The 17,840-nt window shown below is 40.1% G+C and overlaps 1 protein-coding gene across 1 annotated transcript; it reads left to right on the forward strand.

The window, feature by feature from the left end:
• The first annotated feature begins 13,391 nt into the window (after window positions 1-13,391).
• On the forward strand, window positions 13,392-17,110 carry LOC147615634 (adenine nucleotide transporter BT1, chloroplastic/mitochondrial-like). Its single transcript, XM_086778162.1, has 3 exons — window positions 13,392-14,158; window positions 15,718-15,879; window positions 15,972-17,110. Exons 1-3 carry the CDS (start codon window positions 13,538-13,540, stop codon window positions 16,440-16,442), a joined length of 1,254 nt encoding a protein of 417 aa, XP_086634288.1. The 5' UTR covers window positions 13,392-13,537; the 3' UTR covers window positions 16,443-17,110.
• Window positions 17,111-17,840: the final 730 nt, after the last annotated feature.

Here is a 17,840-nt window from a genome sequence, read left to right on the forward strand (position 1 = left end):
TCAAACAAAACAAAAATTAGAAAACCATTAAAAGAGTAAAGAAAAATATAAGATTTCTAACTTACATGAATTCTGGGAGCTTTCCTTTGGCTTGATGGTTTGAGGGATCTACTTTTGTTTGCAACAAGAGTGGCCCCACCAAATCTTTAGAAGAGGGAATGGTCAAAAACTAGTGAATTATTAAGAAATTCACAGTTCTTGGCTCTTTTGGGAGGAGTAGAGTAACAGTGCATAAAACACTATTAAGCTTCAACAAAGGGGGAGGCTTCTATTTATAGAAAAAAATGAGCTCTTAACCAAGCAAACTAATTCTAGAATTTTCCAGATCAGTTTGGTCAATTTTTGACCATTTTTAGGTCAGTTTAGCTTACTTTTTGGAACTAGACTTGAATTAGGAGAGAGGAGAGATGAAATATCTCAATTTTTGATAGTTTAAAACTCCACCACACATGTGAAATAGGTGCCTCATTTTTTTTTATTTATAGGAAAAATGAGCTCTTAACCAAGCAAACTAATTCTAGAGTTTTCCAGATCAGTTTGGTCAATTTTTGACCATTTTTAGGTCAGTTTAGCTTACTTTTTGGAAGACTTGAATTAGGAGAGAGGAGAGATAAAATATCTCAATTTTTGATAGTTTAAAACTCCACCACACATGTGAAATAGGCGCCTCCTTCATGAGGGGGGAATTCCCATTGTGAGGTGTCAAAAATCCATTTTTTAAGTATTTCCTTTGGTCCTTAGTCCACTCTTCATCTTATATGAGTATTTACTCATTTTTGGGGGAATTTTCTTTATTTCTTCTATTTATTTTCTCCACACATTTGGATGAATCTGATTGGCCCCTCAAAACCTTAATTTAAAATTTTCAGAAAATCTAGACCCCTCCTAGGATAAGGTCTCTTAAACAGATTATACTTGATTTCTAATGCACCTTCTGAAAATCTTTTTGAATTTTTGTTTCGGGGGAACTTATTTTAATAAGAAGAGATATTTTTCCATCCAAAAATATTCAAAATCTGAATAATCTCTCTCTAGAACATTTTCTCTCTCTAGGCCAAAACAGGTAGAAACAAGATCTTTTATATTTCTGAAGAGGGATTTGATTACAGGGGAAGATGCTGGACATCTTGAGAGGCTAGGGAGGAATCTTTCAGTAGGAGCGAAAGAATCGTATCATCAAGTGTTATAAATGTCACAAGGAGGGGCACATTGCACCAGAACGTCCAAAGAAGAAAAAGAACTCCACACCTATGGCTCGTGTCAACATGGTTGAAGATGACAATGAAGATTTACTCAAGCAAGAGGGTAATTCCGATCCTTACTATTCGAATGAAGGTAAGATTCCTATTCATACTTTATTGAGAATTCAAGGAAAAATAAAAGGAAAACAAATTTATATCTTACATGATGATGGTAGTTTTCATGATTTCATTTTCAAAAAGGCATTAAAAGCACTTCACCTAGATGCATCATACTCTAACTATAAAGTGAAAGCTGCATTTCAAGGAACTAAGTATAATTACACTAAAGAGGTTAAGAATATAGAGTTATAATTGAACTCATTGGAAAGAAAAGAGAACATTTTTAGTTGCTCCTTTACAAGGTTTTGATGTGATTTTAACAATGCCATGGAGACATGAACATAACCCTCAGATTTATTATAACACCCATACAATATGATTGATGAAAGATGATTAATGAAAGATGATAAAGAAATTTGTCTTTAATGTCAGACTAAGGGTGATTTAGGTCCTCTTTTAACTCATACTCAAAGTTAAAAGAGATATAAGAAGGAAGAAGAAGACATTTTTTATTCTTGTCAACCAGCTTAGTACTCAAGTTGACTCTAAACCAAACGTGTCTCATGATCCTTTTATTTCTAAGTTCTTTAACTGCTTTATAGATGACCTACCTCCTAGTTTACCTAAACCTCATCCAGAAGATCATAAAATTGAGATTATCCATGGAAGCTCTCTGCCATGTAAAGCTCCTTATCGAGCTAACATGCTTAAGCAGAAAGAGATTCAAAAACAAGTAGAAGAATTGTTAGAGAAAGGACTGATTAGACCCAATAGTTCTTCATTTGGTGCTCCAGCTCTTCTAGTCAAAGAAGAATGGGACATATCAAATGTGTATCGATTATCGTACTTTAAATAAAGTTATCGTGAGGAGAAACCAATATCTGATACCACAAGTGGATGACTTGCCACAGAAAAGATCAAAGAAGCATAAGTTTTTAGCAAACTCGACCTCAGATTCGTTGAAAAAGACATTTTCAAGACTATTTTTAGAACCTAAACTGGTCACTATTATGAGTTTTTAGTTATGCCATTTGGTTTGATTAATGCCCCTGCTACTTTCAATATAATGATGAGAATAGAATATTCTTGAAACATTAAAATTTTATCATAGTTTCTTTTTAAATGATATCTTAGTTTTCAATAAGAATCGTCAAGAGCAAACACAACATTCTAGACACTTTGACTGGACAAGTAGATAGGACTATTCATACTGATAGAGAGCCAATACATAGCTTTTCTGGCTCCTTGGTTCCAATCCTTGAACTCTTTCACATCTGCAGCCGTCGGATTGATCTCCGGTATCTCCGGTGCCTCTTCATGCTCACATTCTATGTAGTCCCAGTAACCCTTTCCCATCAGGAAATTTATCAACCTGAACCTCCAAGCATGGAAATTGTTCTTGTCAAGCTTCTCAGCAGCAATCTGGTTTATGCCATCATTTGACATCTTGCCAGACACAAATTTACCAGAAACATCACTCTAGTTTGTCTTGCACAAACTGCTGTATTTTCTGCCAGCGGTACTACTGTACTACACTCAAATGTCACAATCAGTGGCCTCAATGTGCATACATACACCCAATGGCAACTGTTTGACCTCCTTGCAGCACACACAATGTCTGCACAACCAATCTGTCTTCTTGCAGTTCTTAAAACAGAGTTCTACATAGAATCGATGACTTACCCGCCGCCGCCGCAGTACTCAAAATCGCCTGCTTTCCGAAAAACGGAGGTCCTAACGCGCCTAAAACGCGTTTTTGGCCCGAAAAATATTATCCAATAGGATGGTATAGTTGCCCTATAGTTTACTCCCGTGAAGAAAGCTCCTCAATCAGAGACGTTTACCGATGCCTTTCGTAGAGCTCCCGACAAGGGTGTAGTCGTCGCCAACACAAATAGGGAAGAGTAGATGAAGCTCTTGCCCTCGTACCACTTCCTGTGCTTCTCTTGCTTGCAGCTCTTCTTCTTCTTCACACAACACTCAACACACCATATACAAAGATAAGAGTACACACAATATGAAAAAGGTACTCAACCAAATACATACTAGGGTTCTCTATAGTGTGAACCCAACTAAATGAGCTGGCGCTATAACTATGCCAGTCTCTAGAATGACTGTCACACAGCCTGTCATCCCACTGGCCGCATATCACCCATGATCTCACCAACCATGCCAGTGGTGTAAGTGTGGGGCCTATCCCCCAGGTGGGTCATCAGTGTCCACCGCCTCGCTAGATGAGCTCGATATCTCAACACCTTGTTACCCGAGTCCCTTGAGTATGATGTCGTCCCTTGGTGGAACTTGGATAGGTGAATTGTTATATTCAATAGATGAATCCATGCAAAGAGTCACCTTGAACACTCCTGCAAGAAATGTACAATTGCTATTTTACGGGAGGAAGAGAACTTGCAGGAGCTGGAACTTCCAATATATCTTATTGAAAAGATGCGTAGGATTTTGGTTGGATTGGAAATTTCAAATAAAATCACCACAACTCAAGCATAGCTTTATCCAACATGAGAACACAATCTCATGACCCTCGAGCTATGGGATTTGTTAGGTCAACCAACACCACGGAACATTGTGAAAGGATTACCTTTACACAAGACTTGAACATGCCATGTTTGGGGTACTTTGAACATACACTGTATATTGAAACTAACCCACTCACTTGCAAATTTTTTATGGTTGAGTATGTGTTGGAAACATATTTGATCTTGGGGCATAAATGGACTATTGCTGCCCAAGCACCACTGTGCTTTGCTAGCAATAGAGTCATATGATGGTCAACGACAAAAAGTTGACAATACCATACTGCATGGAAGAGGATCCAACTTTAATGGATTTCTATGATGATGAAAGCAAAAGGATACAAGCCTCTTCCACAAAAGCCCCTCTACACAATGACCTACCATCTACGTCAACAACCAACTCAGTTAGAGCATCTAATCCTTCAACCCCATCCTCACCTATGAAGCTCGATGCCAAAACCTTGCAATCAACAACTATTCCTGAAGAAGTTCCCACAGCCCAACCATCTATCTCTAACAAGGAACTCAAAGGGAAGGCCCCGGAGCCTATGCATCTTCATCAACAAACCTCACCAAAGGAGACAACCACATGCTCAAAGGCCTCGTCACATCAATAGCCACTCCACAAGAGACTCCAGCCTCATCATCGTCAACGATGTCCATGAGTCTCAAACCTATAGCCTCAGCGCCAACCAAAGTCAAGGAGGGCCCCAAACCTTCCAAATCAACCCAAAAGAAAACTCCACCATGACAACCACAATCAAGAGACTCCAGCCTCATCATCATCAACGATGTCCATGAGTCTCAAACCTATAGCCTCAGCGCCAACCAAAGTCAAGGAGGGCCCCAAACCTTCCAAATCAACCCAAAAGAAAACTCCACCATGACAACCACAATCAAGGTATCTTAATAGTATCAAGATGTGGGTGGAGAAGCAGCTACCTGTAGCTCAAGGCTACTATGAAGGTGCCATTCAAATTTGGGTACCTCGACAGTCACAGCCTTTTCCTCAACGTAGCACTCAGAGGCCAAGAAAGAGGAAAAGTACTCCACAACACTGTCCACAAAAGCCTATGGGAGTTCCTCAAAGAACTCCACCAAGTCCACAAGTGTGGGTACCAAAAACACTCTTGCAGACACAAGGGTACTACCAAAGAAATACCAAAGCTTGGGTACCCAAGCACATCACAAAGTCCCCCAAAGAAGGAAGCCTCAGCACCAATCACATCGGCCACCAGTTTATAATGTTTATCAAAGATGGTAACTGTGCATGTGCTTCAACAACAAGGATACTATGATGGTAATTCCATCATATGGTTGCCAAAATCAAACAATGTGAAGAAAACCTCACCACTGACTTCAACACTAATAGCTTCACCTCTCAACAACTCTCGTGCATTCAACACCATTACAAGAGCTTGTGTGTTCAAGCCAACATTTAGTAGTCTTCCCAGTAGCCTTGATAACATTTGAGCAACAAATTCAAGAATCAATACCCACGTCTGCAAACGGAGACTTATGAGCACATCAAGAACAAAATAGCAATGCTCTTGTCACCCCTCTAGATGTGAGAAATAAGTACACAAGAACCTGTTGCTCGCAAGTCATAACCTAGCTGTCCCATAAAATTAATTAAAATAAAAAAACCATTGAGGTCAAAACCTGCAACTTCACGGAATTCCATCTCACGGAACTACACTTCACGGAATTCCATCTCACGGAACTGCACTTTCACGGGATTCCAGTTCACGGCCTGCACTTTCACGGAAATACCATTTCATGAGATTAACTTTCACGGGTTTAGGCCATCTCACGGAATAACCCTTCACAGCCAAAAAACCTGCAATCTCTCACGGAATAACCCTTCATGGCCAAAAAACTAGAAATCTCACGAGTTCAGGTTTCTCACGAATTACAGTCTCACGGCTTAAGAACCTGCACTTTCACAATTTAAGCCTCATCTCACGGATTAAGCCATCTCACACATTAACGCTTTTCCAGCAATCTTCAATAGCCATTATATATTTGTTAAGCTTATCGCTTACTATTCTTTTGGCTAAATTAATGTAGCAACTGCTCCATAAGTACATATCCATACTCATGCGCACTGGAGAATATTTGCACCAAAGCCTCACCATCGACCAATCGATAACTTCTAGGTACATCCCTGCTGGAAGGGGGCCCATGGTGGGCGAGCCTGGTCAATGGTACCACCCATCGCCTGGAATTTTCCTTCAAATTACAAACCTCTCCAAACGACGCTCCTATCTTCACAAATCAATGATCTTCAATCCTTCGTGAGTGAAGATCTCTATATTAGCCTTGCAAGTTGACGTAATTCTTTCAATCCTCACCAACAAGTGGCTAATTCAATGTAGAGCAGTTCAATAAGAGTCTATATGACTCAATTGTTGTACTTTATGTAAATCTACTTCATAAGAGCACTTAAACATACATAAAAACATAAAAACCACATGGGTAGAAAAAGACAAGAACTGGTCCTACTCAACAACATTTGACAAGAATCCTGCCACACAAAGGGACATCATCAAAGGCCAATTTCTTCAAATGATGAATGTCGCTTCTTCAATGAATCAAATGAGAAACTGGGAATCCCCATCTTGTTCTGATGATGATTAAGTCTACATTCCTCCGGATCCTTCCCTCTCTTCTCTCCCATTATTAACATCTCTTAGTGTCCCCACTAAGAAAAATCACATGTAACCTTGCGCCAAAAACAAATTGAGCCAAAAAAAGGGAGCTTACACAAATATAAAAATGCAATCATTCACACCCCACCCCGTTAAAAATTCCCAATACACCACTAACCTCTTCATTCATTAACTAGATTTTCTTATTCCTTCCATGGGAACAAAGACCATTGAACGTCACTCAACATCAAAGCCATCGACAAAGCTTGTTCATTCTCCCCACACAAAGGTCTTCAACATGATCACAAGGATGCGATTGCCATCAGGAAGGGGGGGATATTAACCCAATTCTAGGGTTAACAAGAGCTACCGCCATTATCTTACATCAAGGAGTCACAGTAGATACACCAAAGGGTCATACATTCAAGATATGAAGCAATAGTGTCCAAATCTATAGTAATGGTGTGACAGAGTATTTATGAGAGATTCCCACTTCAAGAGCATGTGGTAGCAAGTTAGGATGAAGTCCTACGTGATGTACTTCATGGATATATTATGAGAATAGTCATTGTAATAGCATTAGGTCTCTTATGGGCTTAAAGTATCTCGCCGACCACAGTTTAAGTAAGTGTGAACACTTATGGCCATGTATATAAGTGAATATCTCTCATAATACAATATACTCTCCCATGGTGCAATTGAGTCTTGCTCTTGCTAATCTCTCTCCCTCCTTAATGCATGCTAGTGAATGTGTGTGAGTGAAGTGAGGTGAGAGGAGGGACGAGGACCCGTAGTGCAACGCGGCGGTGTGACAACGCTCTCGGGAGGCACGGTGGAATTGCTTCTCAAGGAGTTGTAAAGCTTGGAGACCTCAAGGGTTACGAGAATGGAAAGATCCTCACGATAGTTGCAGTTCACCAGGATGTGTTTCAAGGAGGGTTAGGGTGAGCCATAACACCATAAGTGTTTGCACTCACTTAAACTGCCAAGCACTTTAGGCTCATAAGAGGCCTAATGCTATTACAATGACTATTCTCATAATATATTCATGAATTACATCACTTGGGACTTCATCCTAACTTGCTACAACATGCTCTTGAAGCAGGAATCACCTTAAGTATTCCATTGGACCATTACGAGCACCCGTCCAAGTTATAGATTTGGACACCATTGCTTCATATCTTGAATGTATGACCTTTTAGTGTATCTACCTTGACTTCTTGATGTAAGATAATGGCGGTAGCTCTTGTTAACCCTAGGAATAGGTTAACATGCAATAGTTCTTACACTACGAGATTTTCAATGACCATTCTTTGTGATAGTTTACTGATGCAAGTGAACAAGGTTTTGGTGTTGTTCTCATGCAAGATGGACATCCCATTTCCTATGAGAGTCGAAATCTTAAACCAACAGAAAGAAATTATAGTCCACATAATAAGGAATTAGCTACTATCATTCATGCCTTAAGACTTTGGAAACATTATTTAATGGGATCTGAATTTTTAATCAAAACTGACCAACAGAGCATTCGTCATTTGTTAACCCAACCTTTAATTTCTAACCTCCATATCAAGTGGGCTTCATTCATCCAGAGTTTCCAACCCATGATTCAATATCAACCAGGGAAGGAAATCGTTGTGGTGGCAGATGCCTTGAGTAGATGTCCTAGTGTCCACAACGTCTTTGAAATTGAGAGTGAACCCTTGAATCCTATGAGAATGACCCTAATTTCTCTGAGGTTTGGATCAATCTTAGAGACAATAATTGGAATCCTATTGTTGGTGATTACTCATGTCATGATGGTTACCTTTACTTTCAGAAGCGACTATGTGCTACTCAACCTTTTAAACATTTTGTAATGAAGAAAATGCATCAACCACCATACATGGGTCATCGAGGTGTTTTTGCTACTTTACAATTTTAAGTGTCTAGAGAGTTCTTATGGCCTTATCTTAAATAAGCTATAGCAAAACTTGGCTGAATGTTCTATTTGTCAGAAAATTAAAAGCTATAAAGGTAAGACCCAAAGACTTCTCACACCTCTACCAATCCCTAATGATACTTGGGAACATATACCAATGGACTTCATTACGGGTTTACCTACTACACGTCTGGTCATAATGATATGATTTGGACTATAGTGTACCGTTTAAGTAAGCAAGCCTATTTCTTACCTTGTAAGAAAACATTGACTTCTCAACAAGCTGCAATTATGGTTATCATGTAGATCTTTGTGCATCACGAGTTGCCACCAAAAGTCATAGTTTCTGGCAGAGAATATAACTTAAGCGCTAAGATAAACTTCTCCACCTTTTTCCATCCAAAAACAAATGGATAAATTGAGATTACCAATACTAGTATCTTGGATCTACTTAGAGCCTATGTTGTCCAACAACCTAGTTCATGGGATAATTACATTCATCTTCTACAGTTTGTATACAATAATACTCCTCATTTGGTAATCGGTCGAACACCTTTCGAGATTGTGTATGAAAAAGCTGTGTCTATTCTGGCTACTAGACTTTCCCACAAAACTAAATCTGTTGATCAATTCACTATCAACTTTAGTAGCATTTTGAATGACACAAGACATTTTATTGCACGTGCTCAAGAATAATATGTTAAGAAAGCAAACCATAAATGTAAAGTTATCTCTTTTGAAATTGGATATTATGTGCTTTTGAGAATTGAGAAACGCAGACTTAAGAGTGTTGAAAAAATCACAGACGTTAAGCTCGCCCCAAGATTTAATGGCTCTTTTAATGTGATTCACAAAATTAATGATGTTGCTTACAGACTAGAATTACCTTCTCATTGGCAAATTCATAATTCATTTCATGTTAGTTTGCTTAAACCTTTCATAGGATCACTTCCCATTTATCTTATGTATGATCCTTCGTTCTTTTCAACAAACCCATAATTGAGTGTAATTCCAAACTCAAGCAAGAGGGAATGTTATGAGAATGTATTTTAAGCTTTCTTAAAAATATTATTCTACCCTCTTAGATAGTTTGGGGATGCTTGGATCATCTTTACGTCTTGCCAAATTATGTTATTATGCTTGGATCATCTTTACGTCTTGCCAAATTATGTTAATATCATGGGTGATGCTATTGTAAATATTAATACGTTTGGCGTACACTAATGTATGTTAATATTAATACGTTTGTTGGTGTACACTAATGTATGTTTGGGACCTCCAATGTTTGTTACAGTTAGTTTATATGGCAAGGTGATTCTTCGGTTACTTACGCCTAATAAATGTGTGTGTGGTGATGGTTTGTATGCCTATGGAATATCAATTTACCAATTTATTGTTGGATATTTTATAGGCGAAGAGGATTCAAACGATTGAGGAGGATGTGCAAATTATTATTTGATGGCACACATTTTTGGAAACAAGCTTTATATATATTTATGCTAGCTTATGCACATTTTGATTTAATTTAGAAGCTTAGATTTATCAAGCTTAGACTTGAACATTCAACTTTAATATTTTTGTAAAGCGTCCTAGCCTCAATTTATGGACACTCTATTTTGAGCATAAGAGAGTGCCATGCAAGGAAAAGCAAACTTTTGGTATTTTTAGAGGCTATGGCCTATTCTTGCAATGGAATTACGTAAATCCTCAACTGTGGGGAGAGGTCACACACATGTGGGGGGAAGATTGCACCCGTTATGTCGCTTTCATGAGCTAAGTATTTTTACAAGTTATTATATTTGATTCTTGAATATGTTGAACTTGTGGTTTTTGATGTGTTATTTTGGTTGAATAACATATTTCTTGCAAGTCTCTATTTATTCTATTTTCCTAGAAGTGGATCCGTGTCGTCAGAGATCTAGAGAGAGAGGGAGAGAGTATAGTTAAACTTGATAGAGAAGCTACCCATCATCAAAAAAAGAACATGATGCCATCCTTCATGCCACACCATAAGGTCTACTAGTTCTCAAAAAGCTTGCGATCCTCCTCAATGAAGAAGAGATTCTTGACTCAATTTTAGGTTCACAAGTTGCAAAAAGATCTTTCCTAGCTTTTTCAAAGGGTGATTAAGGCAACCATTCTAGGAGAAAACCCCCCCCCTTCCCATCTAATTGTTCAACTATTGTAGCAAAAGAAGCTCCTTGAAGAGATTCGAGAACTCGAGATAAGGCCATAGCTAGAAGAGCTGAAAAAGCTCTCACTTAATTAGAAAACCTTTTTAATTGCTACCCTTTTTAAATAAAATTTTGAGATAAAAAACCTTACAATACTAAAATATGGATATCAACAAATTCTACTAATTTGTTTTCTAATGATGAATTCATATTTGCTCGTTATAAGATGAAGAATGTAGTCAAAATAGAAGGTATAGACACAACAAGGATAACAGTCCCATCAGAATTGTGAAGCCTACACTTTCGTTCATCATCATAAAAATATTATGTTGATTTTGTCCATATAAACATGCATATGCTAATCAACTAGCTAAGGTCCTCGACATACTAGAACTATTTTAACTTTTTCAGTTTTTTTCTCAAAAGGAGGTACAACACACATTTTAACTTTTTAAGCTTTTACATTTTTTTTAATTAACAAGGAGGTACATCACACATACGATTGAGGAATGAAGGGGACTTGAGGGAATCGAGAGGGAGGAGCCACCTCCACTTTATTTATTCATGCCTTTATTTTTTTCGGAACATGTAATAAAGAGTTTTCCATACTTAATCTTTTTTTGGAACATGTAATAAAGAAAGTTTTCCAAGGGTTTTTTAAAAATATGAGATACTAAAACATTATCTATTTGTTGTTCATGACATGTAAGGTGCTTCAAATTGCACATGGCAGTTCAATAACCATAGTACAAAAGAGGAAGAAAAAAAAGTGTAAAGTCAAAATCTGGTATGGAAACTAGAGAAAGTTAAGCATTAGTATAGCTTAAGTTCTTGTGTTCTGTTATGAGACTGACAGGAAACACTAAAAGGTAAGACTAGAAAAGATTATTTATATGTAAAAGGCTTGCATATAAATAAGGTTCAAGGGATTTCAAATGGGAAATACCTAAAGAAATGGTTAATAGGCATTAAAGTTCAAGGGAAGTAAATGGTGCACAATAGAAGCCCAAGGGCCACAAAAGAAGGCGCCCCCGTCTAGGGGTAGTTGAAAGGGCATTGGTGAGTAAAAAGGCCATGCCTAGCGAATGAAAGGTCAAGGGGCTGAAGTTGGAAGGTCATGCATCACTTATGCCTATATAACCATGAGGTTAGGGTCCATTTGGGATATGATTGGGTGGAGACTCAAAGTTCTAGTCTTACAGGTCATCAAGCTTATAATGCAAGGAGCAGTACATGTTCACCTTCCTTGTAAATCCTTAGTTATACCCACAAATGCCACTTAAAAATATCACCTTACTTTATTGGGGACCAATTTTTTGTAATGTCTACTTATATTATTAAAATTTATAGGAGGTCCATCATTTTATCAACTACCAATGTATAAGATTCAAAGTAGGGGTGTTAGAATTTCTCTTAAAAGTATGTTTACATGCATACATAACACACATATACATACATACAAACATGCATGCATACACACATATATATGCATGTTGTGTGTGCACGTGCATGCTCTCACAATAAACATGCACATGCATTTTAAGCATTTTGTGATAAGGCCCATATGTGCCACACTTAATACATAAAAAGAGGGAATTACGTATTCAAATTTTGGTGAGCACATTTGATTCTTGGAAAGCCATGTCAAGGGAAAGTTAGGGTTTAAGTCTACTTAATGTTCATGCATCCTAACTTTTGTGGGCTCTCAGAAAACGTGTTTGGGGAGGGGGTTTAAGTCTATTATATGTCCTTATATCCTAAAAATGTGGTTAGGGAGGCGGGTTAAGCCTATTATACGTCCCTATATCCTAAAAGCAATTGCTTCCATGGACACTCAAAAAACTATGCTACTTGATTACAACTTGGTAGATGTTCATAGAATGTTGGATTAATGTTTGTGTGGATTCTGGAGTAGGTTTAGATAAACCTATCATGTGCACAAATTTGAAAATTCCATCTCTATTTGATGGGAGAAGGAATATCATCTCTCAAATTTTAACATGTAGTTATGATGTGATAAAGTGATGAAGAAAATGCATACGAGTTTCTCTTTGACCCATATTGAAGGAAAGTAATGGAAGTCTCAATATATATAGTTTCTTGAACCGAGAAATCTTGATCTTCTAAAAGCTATCAAGGAAACACTATAACACTTTAGAAAATTCAAAGGTTTTATTACAACACAATCACAAACTTTTTTATAATATTGTTTTCAAATTTGTAGTTAACACCATCCTCGTGATTTCTTGGTACACGGGCTTTGAACACTCATGGAGGACCAATGAGATGGAACGCCCTTGTCAATCTCATACATTATGGAGGTGAAGATACTCTCGCGGATGGACGTGAGAGCCTCCTCGTTCAAGTGACAGAAAAAGCAATATGTTGAAGGCAATATATATTTGGGCCTCAAAAGGAAGCATATTACATTTGATATGCGACCATTGATGGTGGTGGAAGGTCTGAGAGTGTCAAGGTAAGCATAGGATTTGGGAAACTCCTAGTGTTGCCCGGGTATCTCAAGATTGTTTTGATCATGATTGCTTTTCTTTGTGTGATCCATCTAAGGGGGGACTTCACACATGGGTGTGTGCCCTAGCAGCCCATCAAGGAATACAAGGAAAGTGTTTGAGTGCACGGCCAAAGGTTTTCCCTACCTAGAGGACAGGTGAAGCAAAAAGCTTCTCAAGGTTGCGTGAGGACTGAGGGGGAGGAGGGGGCTCTTTGTCATTAAGGGTCATTAGGAGGGAGGGGCAGGACACGTGGCAAGAGTGGATATTCAAAGTGCGTTTCATTTCACGTCGGCTTTCTCCACTCGTCACCAGAGCTACTCTCTCTCTCTCTCTCTCTCTCTCTCTCTCTCTCTCTGCGTGTTTGTGTGTTGTTCTCAGCATCTCTTCAAGCCCTTTACACAGACCTCTCTGCAGCGACGCCTTAATTTCTGTGATCTGCCCCCGCCATGGTCTCCAGAGAGCACCACACCTTCACCTTCAGCTTCCCATCGCACGAAGCTTCACCCTCTGCTCCATACTCTCCAACGCCATCGCCGGCTTCTTGCGCTCCAGGAGTTTCCCCCACCGCATGCCTTCTGCAGAAGCAGCGCAATATGCGTTTACTAATTGCAGAGCGCCTGCCGCAGGCGGAGCTTTCTTCTGCGTCTTCTTTCGACCACGGCCTTCAGATGCTGCAGCCGGGCACCACATTGGGGGCGGCCTCTATAGCCGAGTTGGGCTTCAAAACCACTACCTTAGAGGACCACCGAGAAGCAGGGGCCGCTTACCAGCAGCAGCTGAGGGACGTTGAGAAGAAGGAGAGGCGGGCGAGTAAGGCGGGCAGGGTTTTCAGGTTGAAGATCGGGAACGCCTCTGTCAAACGCCTGTTGAGTGGCGCCTTCGCGGGCGCCGTGTCAAGGACCGCGGTGGCGCCGCTGGAGACGATCCGCACGCATCTCATGGTGGGGAGCGGGGGACGCACCGTTGGGGATGTTTTCCAGCACATCATGCATATCGAGGGCTGGCAGGGCCTCTTTCGTGGCAATGGCGTCAACGTCATCCGAGTAGCCCCCAGTAAAGCCATTGAGGTAAGTGGGTGCGATTCATTCTTTCAACTTAACTGCACATCCTCTGCATTAATTACTATAGTCTTCTCCTTTTCGGAGAGCCAAGGGAGTTACATTTCACCCAAGGCTTTACTTCTGTATCGCCCCTCCCACATGAATGGGTGGAGAGGCACCCGGGAGAGCCCAGCTGCAGAATGGTGCAGTCTCAACGTCCATTCTGTATAGTCATTGGCATTGGTAGCATGCCACATCGGTCTCCTGGCATACACACCGAGGGAGTTGCCATATCAGTACTGTTGCAGAATGCACGGCAGGTTGATGGTGGCTTTGACTAGATGAGGTGCAGAAGATTACAATCAGCGTAAGGGTAAAAGGCCACAATGGTGTGGCTCAAACTGGCACAATGTAGCCTGTCAGAATCAGCCAGGGGAGCCAGGTGTTGTTTGCACAATGGCCCATTTCTGATATTTTTGCAGATCTCGTTGCTTGCTCAGTGCTCAGGAGTTCTCAGCAGCAGATCACATTTTGCAGTGATTGCAGATCTTGATTGTTGATGGTCTCTAGAGATGGATGATAATCTTGCCTGTTCACGGCCCATGCCCACAGTCTAGAATTATGTATAAAGAGCTTCTATTAAAGCAATCGCTAGCATCGCTTGTAAGCGTGCAATGAAGATGTCCTATCTTCATCAAAAGGTCTCTTTGATCATTTACATGAGAACGGGACACCATATGATGCTATATGAAGCCTGGCAGAATCAGCCAGGGGAGCCAGGTGTTGTTTGCACAATTGCAGACTTGTGTGCCTCGCCCTGTCTTGTTGCTTGCTCAGTCCTGAGGAGTTCTCTTGCAGCGATTGCAGATCTTGACTGCTGATGGTCTCTAGAGATGGATGGTAATCTTGCCCGTCCACCGCCCATGCCCACACAGTCTAGAATTATGTATAAAGAGCTTCTATTAAAGCCGCTGATCAGGGATTGCTAGCATTGCTTCAAAGAACTGTAAGCATGCAATGCAGATGTCCTATCTTTATCAAAAGGTCTCTTTGATCATTTACATGAGAACGGGACACCATATGATGCTATATGAAATTGTGGGATAGTTTAACTTGCACTGTTGTCTTCTGGGGAACAGCCCATCCAATATTATAGGTTTAATGGAGAGCTGAGATAACAGCTATTAAATTTTTGACTTTGCACTAAAGTGAAAATTTTCAAACAGCAACCCACCCTCCTAGGAACTCATGGTAAGATGTCATTCATGGACCATGGTGAGGATGGGGGCTCTTGCCAACAGCTGGTCTGTAACCAGCAGAAGACGTAGGGGAGAAGGGTCCTATTCATATGCTTCTTGACAGATTGAGAAGATGGGCTTTTCTAATGTGAGGGAGACATTTTCTGCTTAGCACGGATATCAAACTAGTTTTTGCCACTGTGGTACTGTCTGAATAACTATTTGAGAAGACCTTCCATGAAAGACGGTTAACATTCATTCACTTGAATATGTTCAACGCACACTGGCATTTTTAAGTGTCATCTCTGATTTGACTAATACACTATTGTTGATGTTATTGTTTACCAGCTTTTTGCCTACGATACTATAAAGAAGGGGCTCGATAGAACATCATGGGTTCCTTCTCACATCCCAATACCTACCTCTTCTATTGCGGGTGCAACAGCAGGGGTGTGCTCAACACTTTTCACCTATCCTCTTGAACTGTTGAAGACTCGGTTAACCATTCAAGTGAGCACATGAATTGTAAAACCACCCTCTTTTTAAAGACCTAGGCGAGAGCTTCATTTACTAACATGTCTTTTTTCCTGGTTTCAATCTAGCGTGGTGTGTATAAAAACCTCTTGGATGCATTCCTGAAGATCTGTCAAGAAGAAGGCCCAAGAGAATTGTATAGGGGTCTCACACCGAGCTTGATTGGTGTGGTACCATATGCTGCAACAAACTATTTTGCATACGACTTTTTAAGGAAAATGTACAAGAGCATAACCAACCATGAACAAGTAGGAAACCTGCCTACGCTGCTGATCGGTTCTGCTGCTGGAGCATTTGCAAGTGCCTCCACATTCCCCTTGGAAGTAGCAAGAAAGCAAATGCAAGTGGGTGCACTTACAGGGCGGCCTGCATATGACAATCTCCTTCACGCTCTGTCTAGTTTATTGGAGCAGCAAGGACCTATTGGTTTGTACAGAGGGCTTGGGGCAAGCTGCATCAAGTTAATCCCAGCTGCTGGGATATCCTTCATGTGCTACGAAGCATGTAAAAGGGTTCTTATTGAGGAAGAAACCAGATGAAGCACCTAGTCAAGAGGCTTTTCTCATCAGTAGTGGCTGTCTACATGCAGTTGAAGATAACTGATAACTGCTTCTTGCTTGCTTAAAGACGGTTGCTTTTTATGTATAGAAACTGGTGCCATTAGTAATCCTGTGTTCTTGACACAACTGAACTGAAAAGGATTGCAATTGGTTACTGAGTTTTGGGAGGGCTTCCTTTCTTTTGGCTCTACATAATGTGAGGTTCGAGCCGGTACTACACAGCAGTTTTAGCTACACCCTAGGTCTTGTCAATGCAATTTCACTTGCTATGGCAGACTCCTCTCTTTTACCAATAAGTTACGTGTTCATTGCATATTCTATAAAATGCGGCTCGTTCTTGGTGTATCTTGGGAGTTTGCTGTACAGTTTTATTGACAGTGGCGGCTTGCAAACATGAGTGTGTGGTGAGGGAGGGAAACTAGCGTTGAAGTGAACAGGGATGACAGTGATTGTAATTTTGAGGACTTTGAAGGAGATGTATAAAAGATGCCCACAATATTGTGCAACTGGCTTATGTATGGTGAGGCAAATGCCCTCACAGGTGGAGAAGATTGCAATTGCTTTCGTTTCTTGTCATGTTTATTGGCCTGAATGTCTGCGAGAACTCTCATCCCTTCTATTTGGAATGAAATTTTTCGTGGATCTTATTTGGATTATGAGAATAACAGTTTCTACAAGATTTAACTCATTGCAGTATCGTCTCTCGATTTTGTGGATGCAAAACTGGCAGTCCTTGAAAGTGCATGTTTGCATGTGGAGATTAACTTCCATGTCATGTACACAATTGTAGAAGACATCTATGAGCAGTTCCATGAAAGAGAGTCTTTTGGGCGGCATTTGTAGCCTGAAAGTAGGAGCTAAAAGGGGAGGGCTAGCTAGTCTCAGCGTAGTAAAGATTCATTGCACATGAAAGGGAGGAGAAGGTTTATGTGTTGCATCCAGCGTGTAAGTGCATATTCTCTGATGTTAAAAATTACTTTGATGAGAAAAAGTGACTGAAAGTGAAGGTATTGCACAAGCTGCCCATATGTGTTTTAAACCTTGGCAGTCAATCCCGCTCATATGAAAGCAGCAAGGTCAAGTCTGTTCACGAATGCTCTCGGTTGTTTATGTGTTCGTCCTAGCTATACTTAAGTGGTATCAGATGCAACATGGGCTGCATACATACTACAAGCTTTTGCTTGCAATTTCAGTCTTAGATGAGGCCAAGTTGATATATAGCCATATTCCTATTGTCTAGCCTAGATTGCAGGTGTGCAAGATGTTATATCTTGGCGGCGTTTCACTCAGCACAGCACAAGACGTTACATCGATGTCTTCATTTTCATTGATGGCTGGCTTCGTTTTCTAGCAATATTTAGATGGTGGATGCACCTG

This window comes from Cibotium barometz, chromosome 39 (assembly GCF_041138505.1).
Source record: "Cibotium barometz isolate CiBa-2024 chromosome 39, ASM4113850v1, whole genome shotgun sequence".
Classification (NCBI taxonomy): domain Eukaryota; kingdom Viridiplantae; phylum Streptophyta; class Polypodiopsida; order Cyatheales; family Cibotiaceae; genus Cibotium; species Cibotium barometz.

Coding starts and splice junctions, on each gene's coding strand:
- LOC147615634 (XM_086778162.1), top strand. CDS start 13,538: ATGGTCTCCAGAGAGCACCACACCTTCACCTTCAGCTTCCCATCGCAC. Junction 14,159..15,717: donor CCCCCAGTAAAGCCATTGAG/GTAAGTGGGTGC, acceptor ATTGTTTACCAG/CTTTTTGCCTACGATACTAT. Junction 15,880..15,971: donor AGACTCGGTTAACCATTCAA/GTGAGCACATGA, acceptor GTTTCAATCTAG/CGTGGTGTGTATAAAAACCT.